This window comes from Pteronotus mesoamericanus, unplaced genomic scaffold, assembly GCF_021234165.1.
Source record: "Pteronotus mesoamericanus isolate MK-2021 breed Mesoamerican mustached bat unplaced genomic scaffold, CSHL_Meso_final contig_57, whole genome shotgun sequence".
Classification (NCBI taxonomy): Eukaryota; Metazoa; Chordata; class Mammalia; order Chiroptera; family Mormoopidae; genus Pteronotus; species Pteronotus mesoamericanus.
The window spans coordinates 2,020,111-2,039,626 of NW_026555203.1; the positions used below are offsets into that span (position 1 = coordinate 2,020,111).

Here is a 19,516-nt window from a genome sequence, read left to right on the forward strand (position 1 = left end):
TTAAAGTGTAATTATAACTAGAGATTGTAATTTTGCATAGTGGATATTGTTCGATTGTTGATTCAGTCTTGTAGATAACCTGATTTAGGATAAATAATCCTTTAAAATAAAATAATAGTAAGACAAGTTGATGTTATTTATTTTTTTCATTTGGTGCTTAGGTGCTAAACATGAACTCATGCACTTCTGTATTAGGGAGCAAAGTTTGCAATTAGTTTTGAAACTGTGGTTTATTGAATTAGGCAGCGTGGTATTTGTTAGTAGACAATGTCAATAGTTTATTGTATTATTACTTTTATATCATGTAGTCCTTTGGAAAGTAATTATTTCTTTTACTGTGTTTTCTTTGCAAGCAAGTATCTGTTTGCTCTTTGTAATAGGTGCTCAATAAATATTGAGTAGATGAATGAATTTAGAGAGTGTAGTTTTGAGGTATGTAGTCCTGTGCAAATCACTTTACTTAAAAGTGTTGAATTTCTTCAATCGACATATACAGTAATCTAATATGTTACAGTCTTGTTAAGGAGCAAATTATGGCTATCTTTAATGTGAAAAGAACTAATTCAAAATTCTGATTCTGTTCCTTGCTTGCTGATAAATACCATGATGCTGTTACAGACTGAAAGTGATTTTTAGTGGAAACAACTTACCAGTGACCAGAATACTTTAGTCATGGTTCATCAAATTTTAATTTGATAAAGAAACTAAGATTATAACCTGTCCCAAGACAGTAAGTACTCTTAAAGTTAAGAGTTTTTTTTTTTACTTATTTTCACATGTCCTTTACCATAATGGAGACAAGTAGATAAATTTATGTTTTAAAGCAAATATGTTTGTGCTAAAATGAGAATGTGTTTTATATATATGCTTTGAAAAAAAGAATTATTGACTAGGAATAAAATAAATCTGACTTAGGATTTAGGAGAAATAAATTTAAAATTAGTAATGAAAAAATCATCCAAAATTACTTATCTTCTGATTTTTTGTACTAAAAAAGGCTTCAACCTAATTGCAAATGTTTAGCATATATTCAATTTAAATTAAGTAAATTTTCCTTCTGTCAAAATATTTAAATAACTAGTGCAGCTACTTTGGAAAACAGTTTGGAATTACTTCAAAAAACTAAATATGGAACTGCCTTTTGACCCAGTGATTCCATTGCTGGGACTATACCCTAAGAATCCCAAAACACCAATTGAAAAGAACCTATGCACCCCAATGTTCGTAGCAGCACAATTAACAATAGCCAGTGCTGGAAGCAACCTAAGTGCCCATCAGTAAATGAGTGGATCAAGAAACTGTGGTACATTTACACAATGGAATACCATGCAGCAGAAAGAAAGGAAGAGCTACTACCCTTTGCTACAGCATGGATGGAACTGGAGAGCACTATGCTAAGTGAAATAAGCCAGGGGGCGAAAGACAAATACCATATGATCTCACCTATAAGTGGAACCTAACCAGCAAAACAAACAAACAAGTAAAATATAACCAGCAACATTGAAAGAAAAAAGAAACCAACATAATCAAGAGAGAAGGGGGGCAGGGAAAGGCAAGGGCAGGGTCAAATCAAGGAACATGTGCAGAAAACCCATGGACAAAGCCAAAGTGGGAAAGTATTGAGGGAGGGAGGGGCAGGGGAAAGTGGTGGTGGGAATATGGAGGCAAATGTATTTGAACAATAAAAAAAAAAATTAAAAAATGCAACATCAATGGGAGGGACGGAGGGAGGTGGTACCGGGGAAGGAAGGGGAAAGGTCAAATTAAGGAACATGTATGAAGGACACATGGATGGAACCAAGGTGGAGAGGGAGGGAGTTGGGGGTGGGAGGGGCAGTGGAAAGTGGTGGCCTGAAAATGGAGACAAATGTATTTGAACAATTTAAAAATTTTTTTTTAATAAAAAATATTTAAATAAAATGACTTTTACACATTATTCACTTAATAGAAAAAAGGCATAGTTTATTGGTAAGTATGAAAATGACATATTCTACTGAAAAGAAAAAGAAACCAACAGAGACAAGAGGGAAGGAGGGTGGGGGGCGGGGGGAAAGGAAGAGAAGAGGAAAGTCAAGGAACATATAGCAAGGACTCATGGACAAAACCAAAGGGGAAGAGCTGAGGGAGGGAAGGAGGGAGGGGGCAAGGGAAAGTGGTGGGGGGAAGGCAGAGACAAATGTATTTTAAAAAGTAAATAAATTAATAAATAAAAGGAAAATGACATGTTCTAAAGAAAAACAATTGATGGTTTTATTATCTACTCATTAAATATATATATTTATTTTTAATTATTTGCTGAAATGTTTGATTAGTTAAGTAGGGCTAGTCCAAGAAGCCTTGAACTCAAGAGTGTGGCATTTGGTTTTTCTTCAGGAAGGTGAGGGGTCATTGAATCCTTTCAGCAAGGAAGTGACTTCCAGAGCTATAAATAAAATCACAGTAAGTGAAGAAGATATACTATAATAAGTATGTATTTTACATTAATGACTAAATCCAAATAGAATAATAGATACTAGATGTTGTAACATCAATGAGAGTGGAGAAGCAGTGAAAGACAGGAGCACAGTAGCACTTTGACAGTTGACTTGACATGGACATGGGGAAGAAGCAAGAGTCAGAGATGACTAAAGTATTTTGATGATGACGATTTTCTTTTAGAATCCAATATAGCCTATCTATGGCTCTCTTGAATGCATGACATCTAGATACATTTCAGATGCCTGAACTTTATTCTGATTGATCAAGCTGCCAGAAATGATCAAGAACTATGTCATCAAATTCACGTCCATTGAGAGTACCTTTAAATAAACCAATTTTCTCATTAAAGCATGACCTATGAAATGATTGGATTTTGAACATTTGCAAATGACTTATTGCTTCAAGAAATAGCTGTGATAGGTGGGGTGAGGGTAGTATCATTTAGAGTAACATTTTCCAACTAGCTGGTCAAGCTTATTTTTCTTTTTATTGAATTTATTGTCGTGGCAAACTTTCAAAACTTTGACTCTTTGCTATTCTCACTTACATGATGATGCTCCCTTGTCTCCTTGTACTCTCAGAGTCAGAAATTATAAATTGTTTTTTAAGGACTATGTGGAAGGAAGGAAGGAAGGGAATGCTTCTTTCTTGCTTAATATCCCTTTCTCCTCTTTTTCTCAAATAGATCAAGTCAGTAATTCATAGCTTCTGGGAAAACACATACAGTATGAAAATGCTCCAATATCTTCTATTTAAAATTCCTGTTTAAATGACTGAGAAGTGTGAATGCTCAATGACTACTATGTCATATTGTTTAAATGATATGGTCTGCCTTTATTCTTTTTGAGTTCCACCCAAGTATACATACATATATACTCTTTAAGCCAGAGGACTTAACGTTCCTAAAAAGAAGCACTTTACCTCCAAAGTAGCAAATTCCCCAATGAATTATAATTTGCATCTACCCCCTCAAAAAACACAGTCTACTTTTCAGGGACTCATTACCAATTTTATTAAGAGAATTTAATATTTCAGGTAAACAAATAGAGTCACACATCATAAAAACCGTGTCCAAAGGACTCCTTCCTTAGTATTACGGCACAATGGACAAAGACTCATAAAATTATTTTCGTAGAGCAATTTTTGTTACATTAGCAGAGCTGTCTGTAGCTAAATCATGGAATTGTGTTGTGATATGGAGCTGGACATTATAGTTATCTTAGTTAAAATAGTTTTCTGGGAGTGTAATAAAATGATGCATCCTGATGGCGTTTCAGAAGAAAAATCAGAAGTTATTTCTGGGGTTAAAGACTGCATTTCTGCTCTTAGAATATGATACTTGAATGTGTAGATAGGTGAGTGGGCTGGAGGTGATAGTTAAGATTTTTTTCATCACTTAACAACCTGAGAACTTAAGACCAGCAATGGTTGTTTCTTTATTTTATTTTTTTCATAGTACAAGAAGGATAATTTAAAGTCTTATAGCAAAATTTTATGGAAAAACTTTAATGGTGAGGCAGATAGTTATGTACAAAACGGAAAATAATTTTAATATGAAAAATTTTGCTTAAATTGGACTCTTTGCTTCTATAAGCTCTATATATGAGATTAGCTTGAGAGAACTGTCTTAAGTGTGATTCCCAGACTCATTGGGTTAAGAGTCTATCTTCTGATTTTTCTTTTTGTATTACCTTCCCCTGTCTTAAAAATACTGGTCATTGTATTAAAATATTGATTTGATTACATCATATTAAACATTCTATTGAAACATGGTTGATTCGATACTGAAATTTTTACCACGTTCATTGAAATACTTAGAGATTTCTCTGGGTCATTGAAAAATCAAGGTTGAGATTTGTTCTATTTATTAGAGGCTTCAAAGACATAGAATCACTGGGACTCTTAGAGCTGCCAGTTATAATTCTTAAAACATGGAATGCAATTGGCTATTACTTTGTAAGTTTGAAAGTCTTACTCTGTTTTTTATATTTCCTTTTTAAGGAGAAATAAACATCCCCCTAAGACCTGGTCTGAATTATTGACTTTATGAAGCTGAGTATAACTGGGAAATTTAGAAAAGACAGAAAAGGGTAGGATTTTTACCACTTGATTAATGATTCTCCTGTTCCAAAGAGATTAGTCTCAGATTAGTCAAAGAGATTTCTAACTGGTTTTAAGGTTGGAATCTGCCTTTATAATAAACTCAAATTAGATAACTCGGATGTTTGAATATTTAATAAACTGAAATTTTAGGCAGGTGATACCCCAATTCTTTGATAACGGGCTTTCCCATTGAAATTCACCATAGCACAGTAGTCAAATATCAAAGTTGGTGAGCTACAGGTAATAAGGGTAAAATGACACCTTGGTTAACACATTTTCTGGGAAGAAAAAGCTCCTTTAAAGAAAGTTGGCCTGCATGTTGGAGCCCCCTTTGCAGTTTCTTCATTTGGGGGTTGAAGAATGAGAAGGCATGTTCTCTGCCTCAGATATAGCTATACTTCTCAATGGGCAGAGCTGGGAGGGTGGGTCATCCTTCCAGACTACTAATGTGCAGCCAGAGGATTATAATCATTTCCCTTGTACACTGGAAAGAGGGTATTAGTGATGGGAGCACATGTTGTTTCCCCCAAGTACACATTGCCATCTCCCTTCCACTGCTGCAAGTTGTATACTCTCACCTTATATGGCTTCTTAAGGTCATGGACGTTTGACTTAGTTTTTTTATATAGTAGATGTGGAATCAGCTATTAGAAATTTATTCTTTTGATTAATCTGTTATTTCTACTTCAGGTATCTATCATTATCTATCTATCTAATTTTTCATCAAAATTTAAGAAATATTAAGAATAAGAAACAGTATATAAACCAAGCTTCTAAATAGAAAAAAATTTCTGGTCTAGATATGTGAGACTTTAATTGATATATGGATTTTAAAAGCTGAAGGAAGGCAAAAGTTTTTAAATATGTCATATGGCAGATAGGGAGAGCGAACATTAATTTTAAAAGTTTTCAGGGACAGGAATGAGATATTCAGTGCAAATGCTTTAAGGTTTGGATAATTAACTTTCATCCTGTTATAGTTATCTAATGGAGTATCATTTGTCATTCCATTTGGTTAGCTCCATTTCTTCATCTGTGTCAAAATGCTATTGCTGTGATTGTGATGGGTGGCTTTGGAATTCAGAATCTGTTCTTTTAAATGTTGGTATCAGTAATCTAAAGTTCTCCCTAAATACGACCACACTTATATCCTACGATATGATATCCCCTTACCGCATTTGCATTGAGAGAATGGCATGAGATTTTTATCATTGGTATTGTTTTTATGGAAGTAATGGTAGAAGTGGGTAATTTTAAACTGACTTAATTCAACCATAGAATGACTTGCCTATAACAAAATGTGTCTCTCTTAGGTCCAACTTGTATTTATAAATTAAGCTTTGAAATGTTAATTGCTTTATGGTCTCTACTCTGCTATTTTTAATTTTAGACTTGTTGTAATGGGAACAAGTGGGCTGTGGAATCAGACTTGTGTTCAAATCATAGTTACCAGACTTATGGTGACACCTTAAACTCTCTTCAGTTTCCTGTCTTTAAAATGGGATTGTTATGAGGATTGAGTAGTATAGAGAATGTGTCTGGCAAAGTGCCTAGTACACAGCAGGTGCTGGGTAAATGATCTTATTCCTGTGTTACAACTGACATTAGCTATTTATTAATGTGATTTTATTTTAAATGTGACAGACATATGCATATAAGGAAGCTTCTTTACTTTGGAAAGTCATTTGAACTTCTTTCTTTTTTGTGGGCTCTGGTAGTGCTACAGCAGAAAAGAAAGCCTTGGAAAAATTAGCAGCTATTTTATGTCATCTATGCCAAATACTTCCATTAGTGAGTTCATTGCAAGTAGACAATAATGCACAATAGAGTTGTCCCTCTGTATCTCCAGTTTTTGCATCCGTGGGTTCAACCAATCATATTTTCAGTCTAAATCCATATTTTATTTTTGATTCAAAGTTGGGAATCTGAGATTTGGGGGGCTGACTGTATGCATTATTTTACACTATTTTCTATAAGAGTACCTAAACATCAGTGGATTTCGGTATGGTGGGGCATCTGGAACAAGTCCCTTGAGGATACTGAGGGATAACTATACTTATGTCATTAAAAAAATACAAATAACTAACCAAAGCTTTATCTCTTAATTCCTTTCAGGCAAGCACCTCATTAAGGAGATACATTCTCCATAGTTTCTTAAACAGCAATTAATTTATGTCTTATTAAGAGAACTTACTGTGACATTTATGATTTCCCTGAGCAATGACACTGTAAATGACATTTTAGGATATTCCTTTCAATATTTTGTTTTAACTATTTTTGGTCTTTCTTTTAATGAAAATACAAAGCTTATTTTATACATAGTAATTTCATGAGTTCCAAATTTACTTCCTCATGTCTAAAAAACTTTCCCTATTTTTTAAAATGAAAGTTGGTTGATTGAAAGAGAGAGAGGGAGAACATCATTCAGTTTTTTGGGGGGAATAGTTAAGATTCTAAATTTTGTGATGTAAGAAGGTTCTTAATATCTTTAGAATTAATATAGTATGCATACTTTGAATCTATAGAAAAATCAATGGAAAATGAGTTCTACCATCTTAAGTTTTAAAGTTATTTCTCAAGTGTGAGAAATACCTTGACAGATTTAGCACTCAAATTTAAATGAGTATGAGAACAGGTGGCTAAATTTCTCCTCCACCTGCTATGCAACTTTATCACAAGAAATGTTTCATTTAGCAAATGCTGCTGCTAGCAGATACTTCTCTGTTTCAGAGCAGAAAAACAAATGGAAGGGGAGTACTTCTTTGAAGAAAACCTTTTACTTGACTTTCTTTTTAAATTGTGAGTGTGAGAAATATGTACTTTATTTTTCTGGGGGACGGGTGGTGGAAAGCTTGAGTCAGTGCCTTGATTAATGAACCCAATTTCTTATACACCATTTGTTATATCCCATTCATGGCTTTTAATTTTATTTTTATTTTGTTAGTGTTCCTGTTCTTGCATATCAATCCACTGGCACTGACTTTCAGTTATGATAACATGTTTACTCTAAGAAATAACAATTGTTCTGTAATACTTTTGGCACTAACTCAAATTTTGACACCGTGGAATTATGCTATTAGAATACATTGTTAGGTTTAACTGCTTTGTAATATAATGGTTGCAAGCAAAAACAAATGCTATGAAACTAATTGGGAACTAATTAGAGAAAAGTTAAAGGTGTTATCATATACTTTTACCTTCTTAGCTTTTCTCAGATTCATTTATTTTTCCCCATTCAGAAATTAACATATATACAGGAAAGTGAAGAGAACAACTTGACAACTACTTTGACAGTCTTAACTCATACTTGTTTTCTGCAAGTGTATAGAACTTACTAGCATTGTTTATTCACAGAACTGTTAATGTGCTGCTCTTCGTTGGGTGTATGAAGTTAGCATTACCAGAGCATGTGTTGACACATATAACTTCTGTCCCAAGAAAAGGCAAGCATTTCATGTGTTTTCATGCTAATAATTTCAGAAAGCACTATAATGCTCTATTTTTGTTGACAATGAAATTTGACCTCACCTGGCTTTTTGTGTAACATTAAAATGGTACTTGCAATGATAGAAACCAACAAATTGAAATGCACAGCTTATGATTTATGAAGTTTATATCTCATTTTTTAAACACAGAAGAATTCATTTCAGTGGATTTTACAGGAATATATATTTTTTTTGTATGGAGATTGATGAGTGTTAGATATGAGGCTTTGGAACCAAATGATACAATTGTGATACACTTCCATTCCCCATATAACATGCTACCAAACCCAGTTGCTGTGGTGAATTCTTAGAGTTTATAGTTCTTTATAGAATGTCTGTGAAACTATTACCTTTACAGAGCTATTCATTGTAGAAAACCTATTTGAATCAGGTTGACAGAGCACTCTTGTTGCAGGCCACCTACTAGATTGTGAACATAATATGCAATCCTTTATTGTCATGGCATTCAGTATAGAAAGGAAAAGATTGTACATTTGAGGGTTTTAAAATTTCTATTAAAAATCCATTTGGGTGAACAATACCATACAACAGCAGGGGTTTATTACATGTTTGCACTAGCAATGTTTAGAGTGTATCTTCCACTCTACTCTTTGATAAGTTTATATGTTTAAAGATGGAATCTTTGCTTTAATTTTCATATTCTGGAATACTAATGAGGTTGAACATTTTTCTGTTAACCATTTGTACTTTTATCTTTATGAATTGTCTGCTCATATCATTTATACATTTCCTTTGGGGGTAATTTTTAAAATATGGAAATTTTTGAGGTAAGATCACAATGTTGCTATCACTCTGTTAGCATATGTCAATTGCGTAGATCTTCTATTTCTTTTGTCTTCAAATAGCAGTACAAAGAAACACCATAGTGTATGTATGTTCAGTTTGACCACCTTTGCAATTTTTTCAGTAATTGTTTTCTTTGAATAAGCACAGTTGAGTGATTCATGTATACTTTGTGAAAGATTGCTTTTGTGCTCTGTGGTTGGTCATTGTTTAGAAAATAAGATGTCTTCAGTCTTAGTGGGATGGGCAGGTATGGTCTGGTAGCAAAATACCGATCTTGTAGGAAAAATATTTTAGTTTTAGAAAAAAAATTGATGAACACAATCTTCCCATGACTAATTTTATACTGTTAATGAAATGGAACTATTTGCGCAGGATTTGCTCGATTCTAAGTCAGCATGTAAAAATGAATCCAAATAACACTTGTTTTAAGCAGAATCAAATTATTATTCTTACATGAGTTTATATACAACAGAAGCTTTGTTGGGCAATTGTCTTAAAACTTCAAAGCCATTATCTACTTATCTACTATAAACACTTGGCTTTACAAATTGATAGGCCATTAATTAATAATATGAAAGACAGCCATATTATCTTGCCAAGAAAGAGCAGAGGTATTTTATTGTTAGGTAGTCTTGGAAGAGTTCACTGTAATTAATAATCCTACTATATTTCTTACTGCCATCATTACCTCATGGATTTAACTCTCAACTGGGAAGTTATTTAGAGCATGAAATTGCTTTAGAAAGTTTTTCCTGAAGAGGTTAATCTCTCTGTATCAAGGTTTCTCAACTTTGACACTCTTGATATTTTTGCTAGAGTATATTTTTGATGGGGAGATGTTTAGCAGCATCTCACCAGACAGTACCACACAAACTCTCCCCCTTGCAACAATGAAATATGTCTCTAGACATTGCCAAATGGGGGAGGAGAGGCAAACATCTCCTCAGTCCCCCTTCCTCTACAGAGAACCACAAGTCTTTATATTGCTTTTTAACTATATGAACTTGAAAAAATGATTAAAATGTTATTTGTTTTTGGAATTACTCAGGTAATAGTTCCTTTAAGGATAGCTTGATATAATTGTGGCCTGGAGGTTGCAGAGAGGTTTCATATCCTTGCAGTGTTAAAGACCAAAGCTATTCATATCCAATCAGTAAACTTAATGAAAAAGAGATAGAAGAGAATATTGAATCTTCTGAGATGGTTGACATGTCATGTACTGTTCAACTGATGCAGAAATATAGGGAGTGTTCTGAATGTTAAAAAGCCAAAAGAAGTTGATAAAAAGTCATGAAGAAGATGATTTTAGTGAAGGCTTCTTTAGCTTTTGACATAATTAGAAAACCAGCTGTAATATCTTGCCTAGAAAGGGCTACGTTTTCACATTCTGCTTTGTAATTTTAAGAGTGAGGAACAAATGGCAAGTTGTTATCTGTAGTTTATTTTTTAAAAGAAATTTCCATAATATGTCATAGGGGCAATGTGGGTTACCTCTGTGGTTCAGTAAAAATGATCATTGATGGTCATTTAGAGCACTGTATGTGAAAGAAGTGTCTTTGGAATGATCACAAAAATGAGATTCTGTATTCATTCACATGACATATATTATGCTTCTCATGTGCCAGGTTCTGTTTAGGTAATACAGAAAATAATAAAACATTCTGCTTGAATATCCCATTAAAATAATTCTGGATGAAAGGAAATTTTCTGGTTAAGGATCCCACATTTCCAGTTGATTCTGTAATGTTAAATGTCTGTTTGCAAAAGCTGTTTAAAAGTGTGTGTGAGTGTATGTATGATATATATCATGTATGTAATTTAATTCTCTTAAAGCTGTTTCTGAAAGCTATATTCATTTTCTTTGATGTTTGCTAAAATCTTATTTAAATTATTCTCTTTATTAAATATCCATGAGAGTTGGAAAAAACATGGTCCTATATTATTAATTTATTTTTGATTATACAGTGGCTCTAATATCATTAAGAAAAATTGATTTCACCCTCAAGACCAGAATTTGTGCTAATTATTGCCAGTTGGTGTCGGAATTTAAAAAGCAAGATTTTTATTAAAACTCTGGTATAGTCTTAAAAACTTTTTTTGGTTAAAACTGATCAACTTAGATTATAGGTATGATAAAGAAAAGGTGAAATATTTATGATATTGGATAGACTGGAGTGGAAAAACAAGTAATTCAACATTTAGGCAGTTACAGATAAGTAGGGAAAATAAAGAGTTCTAGCACTTGAAAATCCATTCTTCTTCCTTATTTTCTAGTGTGAGTCTACATCATGAATGCACAAACCTATTCAGAGCCATGAGTGCCCTGGTCTTAGGCAGGTGATTCAGAGACAATTTTAGCCATATATACCTAAGGAAACACAAGCCAGCCTGGCCTAAGGAATAATGAAATCTTGTACCATAATGGTCATTTTTTAGTGTAACCTAACTGAGGCCCATTAACTATTAAATATTTTGATATATTTTGATATATTTTCTGTGGAGCTAAGTGATCTGTTGACTACTGTTCTCCAATATTTTATGGCCCCTAAAAATTACTGATCTAATATACATGGGTATAACCTATATTTATTATTTTTATTATTTACTTCTTTGAAAAGATACAAATGCCACTAGACTGTAGCTATTTATCTAAATAATCCCAAACTAATAAGTGAGAGATATTGCTAGAGAACAAATTTTTTAAAGATTTTATCTATTTATTCTTAGAGAGGGGAGGGGAGGGAGAAAGAGAGGGAGAGAAACACCAATGTGTGGTTGCCTCTTGCGCACCCCCTCCTGGGGACCTGGCCTGCAACCCAGGCATGTGCCCTATACTGGGAATCAAACCAACAACCCCCTGGTTTGCAGGCCTCATGCACTCAATCCACTGAGCCACACCAGCCAGAGCTAGAGAACAAAAATATTTTAACATGCAAAAATTTTTGTTCATTTTGGGTTGACTAGAATTATAACTAACACAAGAGGAAATAATGTAATTTATCATAGTTAATCTTTGACTTTTATTAATGGGGCCTTTGAAGTTTGGAATCAGACTAAACTTATGTTCAAATCCTGGCTCAACCACTTAAAAACTTTTGTGATCTTAGATAAATTATTTTTAACCCTTCTGTAGCTCAATTTTCCTATCCTTAATAAAAAGAATATAATCATAGTACCTATTGCAATAGATTATTTTAAGGGTTATAAGAGATCATGTGTGTAAATTTCTTGGCAAAGCACCTGATACATAGTGACTGTTCAGTAAATGAAAGATATTATTTATCTTTCTAAAAGTTGGTATTCCAAATTAATTTTAGCTGTGAATAACACAATTTGATTGTATTACTACCTACACAGTGAAATAAATACTGAGAGCAATTACTTTGGCACTAAAAAAAATGAAATTCTCTGTGATTATTGTTTTGAACCAGCTTTTAGGTTGATTTCTCAGGTCTCATTTATCTTACTGACTTTGGAAGCTTTTTGCAAATATATATATTTCTTCTAGAATGTAAAATGGTCTGAGCCTAAAATATAGTGAAACAGAATTTAGTATATTCCACAGTCAGATGATTGGTACTAGTGACTGGTTATTTCTTGAAATATTCATCTTATTACTGTGGATTATATGAGAACTTCTAACTTGCCTTTGTTTTTTATTTAAAAAAAATTTCAGATCTCTCGTGGAAGAGGAAGACCAACACATGAAACTGTCCCTTGGAAGCAGCGAAATGGGTCTCTCATCCCATTTACAGTCTTCCAAGGCCGGAGCCACTCGCATCTTTACCAGCAATACCCATAGTTCTGTGGTGTTACAGGTACTCTAAACTGTTCTTCTTTTTGTATTTACATGGCTTTAGAAACTACCTAGGGTTTTGGTGATGTAGGATGTTGACAGTGGAGGAGTTTTGTACACGTTTGGGAACAGGGGTTATAGGGAAACTCTACTTTCTGCTCAAGTTTGTTGTAAACCAAAAACCTCTAAGAAATTAAGTTTATTAATTTTTTAAAAGCAAACAAACACCAGCGGAGAAACCTTTAGGGGAAAACTGCATACCTTCATGGTGTTTAAACAAATCTCCAGAATTCATTCTTTGTTTTGTTTGTATAAAGGAAGTCTTGAGATTATACCACTTTCTTAGAGAACAATGTACCTGGCAACATTAACTTTCCATTGACTCAGCCAATGTAATTGTCACAAAGTCCCTTTACTAAAATTTCTAATTCCTTATTCACAACTTATTTTACTATGACCTTTATCATAGTTCCAAAGGTTGTATTTATTTGATGTCTCCATTCACATTAGCAATGTGAGAACTGCTAGATTCAAATACACTGATAGTTGTAAGAAGTAGTAACTCACATCCAAGGAGAGGATGGAAAAACAATAGAAAGCCAAAAGAACACACAGAACCGCAATGTGGAGGTATTTAGTGTAGGGATAGTCCCAGTACTTCTGACCCTTGTGGACATTCCCTGACCTCTGTGGGCATTGCTGAATCAGAGAATCATAAAATACTGGATGTCCATAAATGTCTTCTAGATATAGTTAAATGATGTCAGTGTTCTCTGCTTAGTAAGATAAGGAAAATAAATCTTTGTAAATGTATTTTTAAAAGAATATGCATGAAATTTATGCATATATCTGGTCAAGAACCATTATAATAAAGCAGTATATAGTGTAAAGGATAGTATTAGTATACTATGTGGATAACATAGGAGGGAAGAAGCTTTTCCTTGCTGTGTTATGTAATTTCTTTGGGCTTCATTTTTCTTATCTCTAAAATATGACTCTCGACTAGGAGACCTTTAAATTCCCTTCTAGTTCCCATCTATGTGATTCAGTGAAATCACATTTTCCAAAGCTTCAGTTTCTAATGGGAGGTGGGTTTTAGGGTTTATTATTCTGTGGGTATCATCAACAGAAATGTGAGGGTCAGGAAGGAAACAATTTCCATCTCCTTGCATTTTAATTCTATGTAAATGGTTTAATTATTGGTTTTTGAAGGCTATGAGAGGAGGCAATAATGGGGCAAGCAGATAGAAGCATGAGAGAAAAGGATTTTTTGTTATATTAAAGTACTCTCTCTCTAAAGAAAATACAAGGACACCCATGTACCCCTCCACTGTACTTCTGCCCTATCCATGACCATAGTCATGTGTTAAAGACAGTTTTTGTGGCTCTCCTAATTTTTAAAATGTACTTTGAACCAAATAATGAAAGGCACTGCAGTGGAGTGAAACATATTTAGAACAGTGGTTCTCATACTGTAGTGCATATCAGAATCACAAGGAGGCGCGCTCTTAAAATGGTGTGCACTGGTCCCCATCTCCAGTTTTCTGAATCAAAAACTAGGGGTGGGCCCGGAAATGTGCATTTCTAGTAAATCCCCAGGTGATGCTGTACATCTGAGGGACATACTTTTAGAACCATTGTTGTGGAGCAAAGGCTGTCTTCTACCAAGAGAGATGGCCTCTCCCTTGCCCCCTGATATCATATAGAGGTAAGTTAATGTTATAATGGAGAAACAATGGAAGTGCATTAATTTCCATCCATAGGGAAATGGCTACATGAATTACGTTATATCAACTATGTAACTATGTAATAATGTACAGTCACTAAAAAGAGAAAGACAGATCTGTATGTATTAAGTGGATAGACTATATAAAATGAAAAAAAGTAAGAAGAGAAATGTAGTATATTCATACAATGGAATATTTTTCAGTTATGTAAAGGAATGAAGTACTGATACATGCTACATGTGGATGAATCTAGAAACATTATGCTACATGAAAGAAGTTAGTCACAAAAAAACATATTTTATATGATTCCATTTATATAAAATATCCAGAATAGGGAAACCAATAGAGACAGAAAGTGGACTAGTGGTTGCTTAAGGTTGGAGAAAATGTGAGGATACAAAGGTGATACCTAAAGGGTACAGCATTTCTTTTTGAGGTGATGAAAATATCCTAAAATTGATTATGAAGATGATTGCACATATTCTTCCTGAATATACTAAAAATCACTAAATTGTACACTTTCAATGTGTGAATTGTATAATGTGTTAGTAACATCTCAATAAAACTGTTAAAATAGTAACAAGGCAATATGTATTGTATAATCCCATCAACTATTAATAGAAAAATATACAATATGCATACATATACATGAATGTAAATGTATAACGAAAGGTCTGCAAACAATGAACGGTGTCTTCTACTTTGTGCTCTAATCCTGTACTGTTTAATTCATTTTACAATGGAAATATTTTTTCTGTATTACCTTTGTAATTTAAAAAATATATAATGGTTGACAAAAGTGTAGTTGGGTCTTAGAACCCTTAGTTCTGTCATGTTTTAGCTCAGCCTTTGTTGGCCCAGGTTGATGGTAAGAACAGTGATGTGAAAGAAACCTGAGAGTTCGTATTAAGTACAATATTCCTTCCTAAACTTTTTAAAAAAGATTTTATTTATTTATTTATTTTTAGAGAGGAGGAGGGAGGGAGAAAGAGAAGAAGAGAAACATCAATGTGTGGTTGCCTCTTGCTGGGCCTCTACTGGGCACCTGGCCCACAACTCAGGCACGTGCCCTAGACTGGGAATCAAACAGCTGCCCTATGGTTCACAGGCTGGTGCCCAATCCACTAAGCCACAGCAGCCAGGGCTGTCATAAACTTTTAAAAAATGTTCTAATATTTTCTGTGGTGGTGTACAGGTACCACTCTATATTGCTTTTGAAAAACTTTGTATACTCTATTTTTTTCCAAAGATTTTATTTATTTATTTTTAGACAGAGGGGAAGGGATTGAGAGAGGGAGAGAAACATCAATGGGTGGTTGCCTCTCATGCACCCCCTATTAGGGACCTGGCCTGCAACCCATACCTGTGCCCTGACTGGAAATCAAACTGTTGACTCTTTGGTTTGCAGGCTGGCACTCAATCCACTGAGCCACGCCAGCCAGGGCTATATACTCTCTTTAAAAGTCTGTTAAAAATTATGTTCTCACAAACAGAGATTATAAGTACAAGCACTAAAAGGGACCATTTTTCTTTTTGGTATCTAATCTTAGGTGTGTGGTTGTCAAGGGAACAAGCTAGAGAAATGTTTAATGTATAAATGGTATCATTGTTTTAAAATTAGCAATCATAGAAACTCCAGCTTCAAAAGGTATTGAATGTAGCTGTCAGGGGAACAGATCTTTAGGGAGAGGCTGTTTTAAGGAGTCTCATTCTGAAGGATTCCCCACTGCATAACTGTAGTGGAAAGAACATGTGTTTAGGCCATAACTGGAATCCTAGTTTTACCACTTACCAGCTAGTTATGTGACCTAGGGAAAGTCATTTATCCTCCTTTAGCCAGCTTCCTTGTCTGTAATATGGATAAGAGATAGGACGATTAAATGTGACAATTTATGGGAAAGTAAAGTGCATAATTCATTTTCCTTCCATTTGAACCAAACAGTGAATGTGTCAGAGAAAATGTAGCTAATTAGGAGTGATGGGTTTTCCAAATGAAGGGTCCATCTTGTGGGCTTGGTCTGCTCTAACAAATTAGTCATCTCCATCCAATAGGCTTTAGCAAATGAGGCTGACAAAGAATTTTGCCTGGAAAGAATTTTGATACCTAATAGGCTTGGATTCCTAGAACCTTGAACAAATCTCAGGAGAACCCATGATGGAATTAGCAAAATGACTTTTACTCAAGTAAGGAAGATTAAGTAGTGTTTGCTTAAATAGTAATTAGTAAAAACCAAGGATTATTTCATTTTCCTCACTCCTTTCCTACTAGTCCAGCTGTGGGTACTTATGGAAAACTTCCATCCTTTAACTTCATTCTGTTATCCCAGGTTGTCTTTTCCCAACATCTTTCTTTTACTACCCCATCTTATGGTAATTCATTGAATCAAACCCTTTTTAGAACCTTCATTGCTTAAAATAACAGCTTTATGGAGATACAATTTATGTAGCATATATTCACCCATTTAAAGTATGTAACTCAATGGTTTTTAATATATTCACAGGGTTTTGCAGATATCACCACAATTCATTGTAGAACATTGTCATCCCCTCAAAAAGAAACCTTGTATCCATTAGCAGTTACTCCCTGCTTACTTCCAACCCCTTCCCCAACCCTAGGCAATCATTAATCTATATGCTATCTCTATAGATTTACTTATTCTGAGAATTTCATATAAATGAAATTGTAAAATATGTGGTCTTTTGTGACTAGTTTCTTTTACTTAGCATAATGCTTTTAATGCTCGTCCACATCATAACATTTATCAGTACTTGTATCCTTTTTATGACTGAATAATATTCCATTGTATGGATATGCCACTTTTTAAAATCTATTCATCCATTGATGGACATTTGGGATATTTCAACTTTTTGGCTATCATCAATAATGCAATTGTGAAAAGTTATGTGCAGGAGTCTCTGTGGACATGTTTCATTGATTTTTTTCATATATACCTAGGAGTGGAATTGGTGTATCATATAGTAATTCTATGACAAATTATTTTTTAAAGAACTTCCAGAGTGTTTTACAAAGTGGCTGTACCATTTCACATTCCCATGGGTAGTGTATGTGGATTCCAACATTTTTTTATTGTTGTTCAGTTAGAATTGTCCTCATTTTTCTCCCTATTGCTCTCTCCTGCCCAGTCCAACCCCTGCTCCCAAAGACAACCTCCTCCCCATTGTCCTTGTCCATGGGTCCTTTGTACATATTCTCCTTCTTTCCCCTTTATACCCATCCTCCCACCCCTGTGTGTACTACTATGCAGCAGAAAGAAAGCAGGAACTCCTACCCTTTGTAACAGCATGGATGGAACTGGAGAGCACTATGCTAAGTGAAATAAACCAGGAGGTGAAAGACAAATACCATATGATCTCACCTACAAGAGGAACCTAATCAACAAAACAAACAAATAAGCAAAAATGAACCAGAGACATGGATTCCAACTTTTTGATTATAGCCATACTAGGTATGAAGTGGTATCTTGTGGTTTTGATTTGTATTTCCCTGATTGCTAATGATGTCAAGCATCTTTTCATTTGTGCTTATGGCCACTTCTATATCATCTTTGAAGAATTATCTAGTCAGATCCTTTGTCCAATTTTTAATTTGGTTATTTATCTTTTATTATTAAGTTGGAAGACTTTATATATTTTAGGTACAAATCCCTTATCAGACACATGATTTACAAATATTTTCTCTCAGCACCTTTGAGTTTATATTCCCTGTTGTTCTGCGATAACTCCAATCTTGCCAATCTTTAATCCATTATCTAATTCATTATTCAGTGATATAATCTTTGTTTCTCATTTACCTTAGTAGAGTTAATAGGACAGATATTTAAGGCAAATATCTGGAACATTTCTGATTTTTCCCTATTCTCTATACATATATTATTCTTTAGTGTCTTTGCACCCATTTTCCCTGAAATACCCTTATTTCATTGCAATTTTTCTGCCTGGTACACCCCTATTCATTCATAATGATCTATTTTAAATGGTAAGTGGTAAAATCAAGATTCTAGTTTTGGCCTAATCTCCTGTCCTTTCTGCTGCAGTTATGCAGTGGGTAATCTTGCAGAGTGAAACTTCTTAAAACAGCCTCACCCAATTGTTCCATTCAATGCTACTTTCAATGCATTTTGAAGCTGGAGTTGTGTGACCCAGGCAGAGTTAATGGCTACTTCAATTACTCCCTCTTAGTTTCTGTGAGATCCCAAGATCTAGGGTCTAATTTGTTGTTTCTGTATGCCTACAGTCTAGTTCTGGGATACATGTATAAGTAAATGTCTATTATCATTGTTATTTATTATTAACATTATTAGTATAATTAAAAAAGATAATACTTATAAAGAGCCTAGGCCATTACCTGGCACAGAAGAAGTCAATGCTTTCACTGCTCTTATTGGTTTTGATTGTGGAATAAATGAATTTGGTAGTTATACATCACTTTCATATATACTTGTCTCATTGATACTTGAAACAATGTTGTGAGGGAGAAAATGCAAGAATTGTTATCTCTATTTTATAGATTAGGAAACTGAAGCTCAGGGTGGTTAAGAGGCTTGCCCAAATTACTTAGCCAGTAAGTGGCAAAAATTAGGACTTGAATACAGGTCTGTCTGTAAATTTGTATTTGTATTTCTCCTAATCTTGCTCTATACTGTATGATCTTTTAAAATATATTGTCTATAAACATTGTTTTCATTGTCTATAACTATAAAGGCAAAGGCTAAAATATAATTTGACATGAATGATATAATACATGTTCTATTCTTAATAGAAATAGCAGAATTATTCAGAATGTTTCTTACCTGCTTGCTCTTCTACCCCTCTCCTGCCAAAATTTGAAACAGAGAAACAAACAAACAAAACAGAGAGAAAAAATGTTAACTTCCAGTTGGAAGCATCCTTGTAAGGACAGGAGGCCATAACTAGAGAACCATGTTTCTACTAGCAGTAGTGTATATTATTAATTGTATAATACTTAACCTAGGTGGAAACAAATCATTTCCTGATCAAATCATTTCCTGATCATTGGCTATGCTTACTCAAACCTATAAAGCTTGAAAATGCCTCTGTCTGTCTGTATGTCTCTCTCTCTCTGTCTCCCTCTTTCTCTC

At 34.1% G+C, this 19,516-nt stretch overlaps 1 protein-coding gene across 1 annotated transcript in view; it reads left to right on the forward strand.

The window, feature by feature from the left end:
• Positions 1 to 19,516, forward strand: part of KLHL13 (kelch like family member 13) — a 110,765-nt gene that overhangs the window by 39,192 nt on the left and 52,057 nt on the right. Inside the window, exon 3 of the mRNA XM_054580331.1 lies at positions 12,550 to 12,691. Coding sequence (XP_054436306.1) covers positions 12,550 to 12,691 — 142 coding nt within the window. The remainder of the gene's footprint in view (positions 1 to 12,549; positions 12,692 to 19,516) is intronic.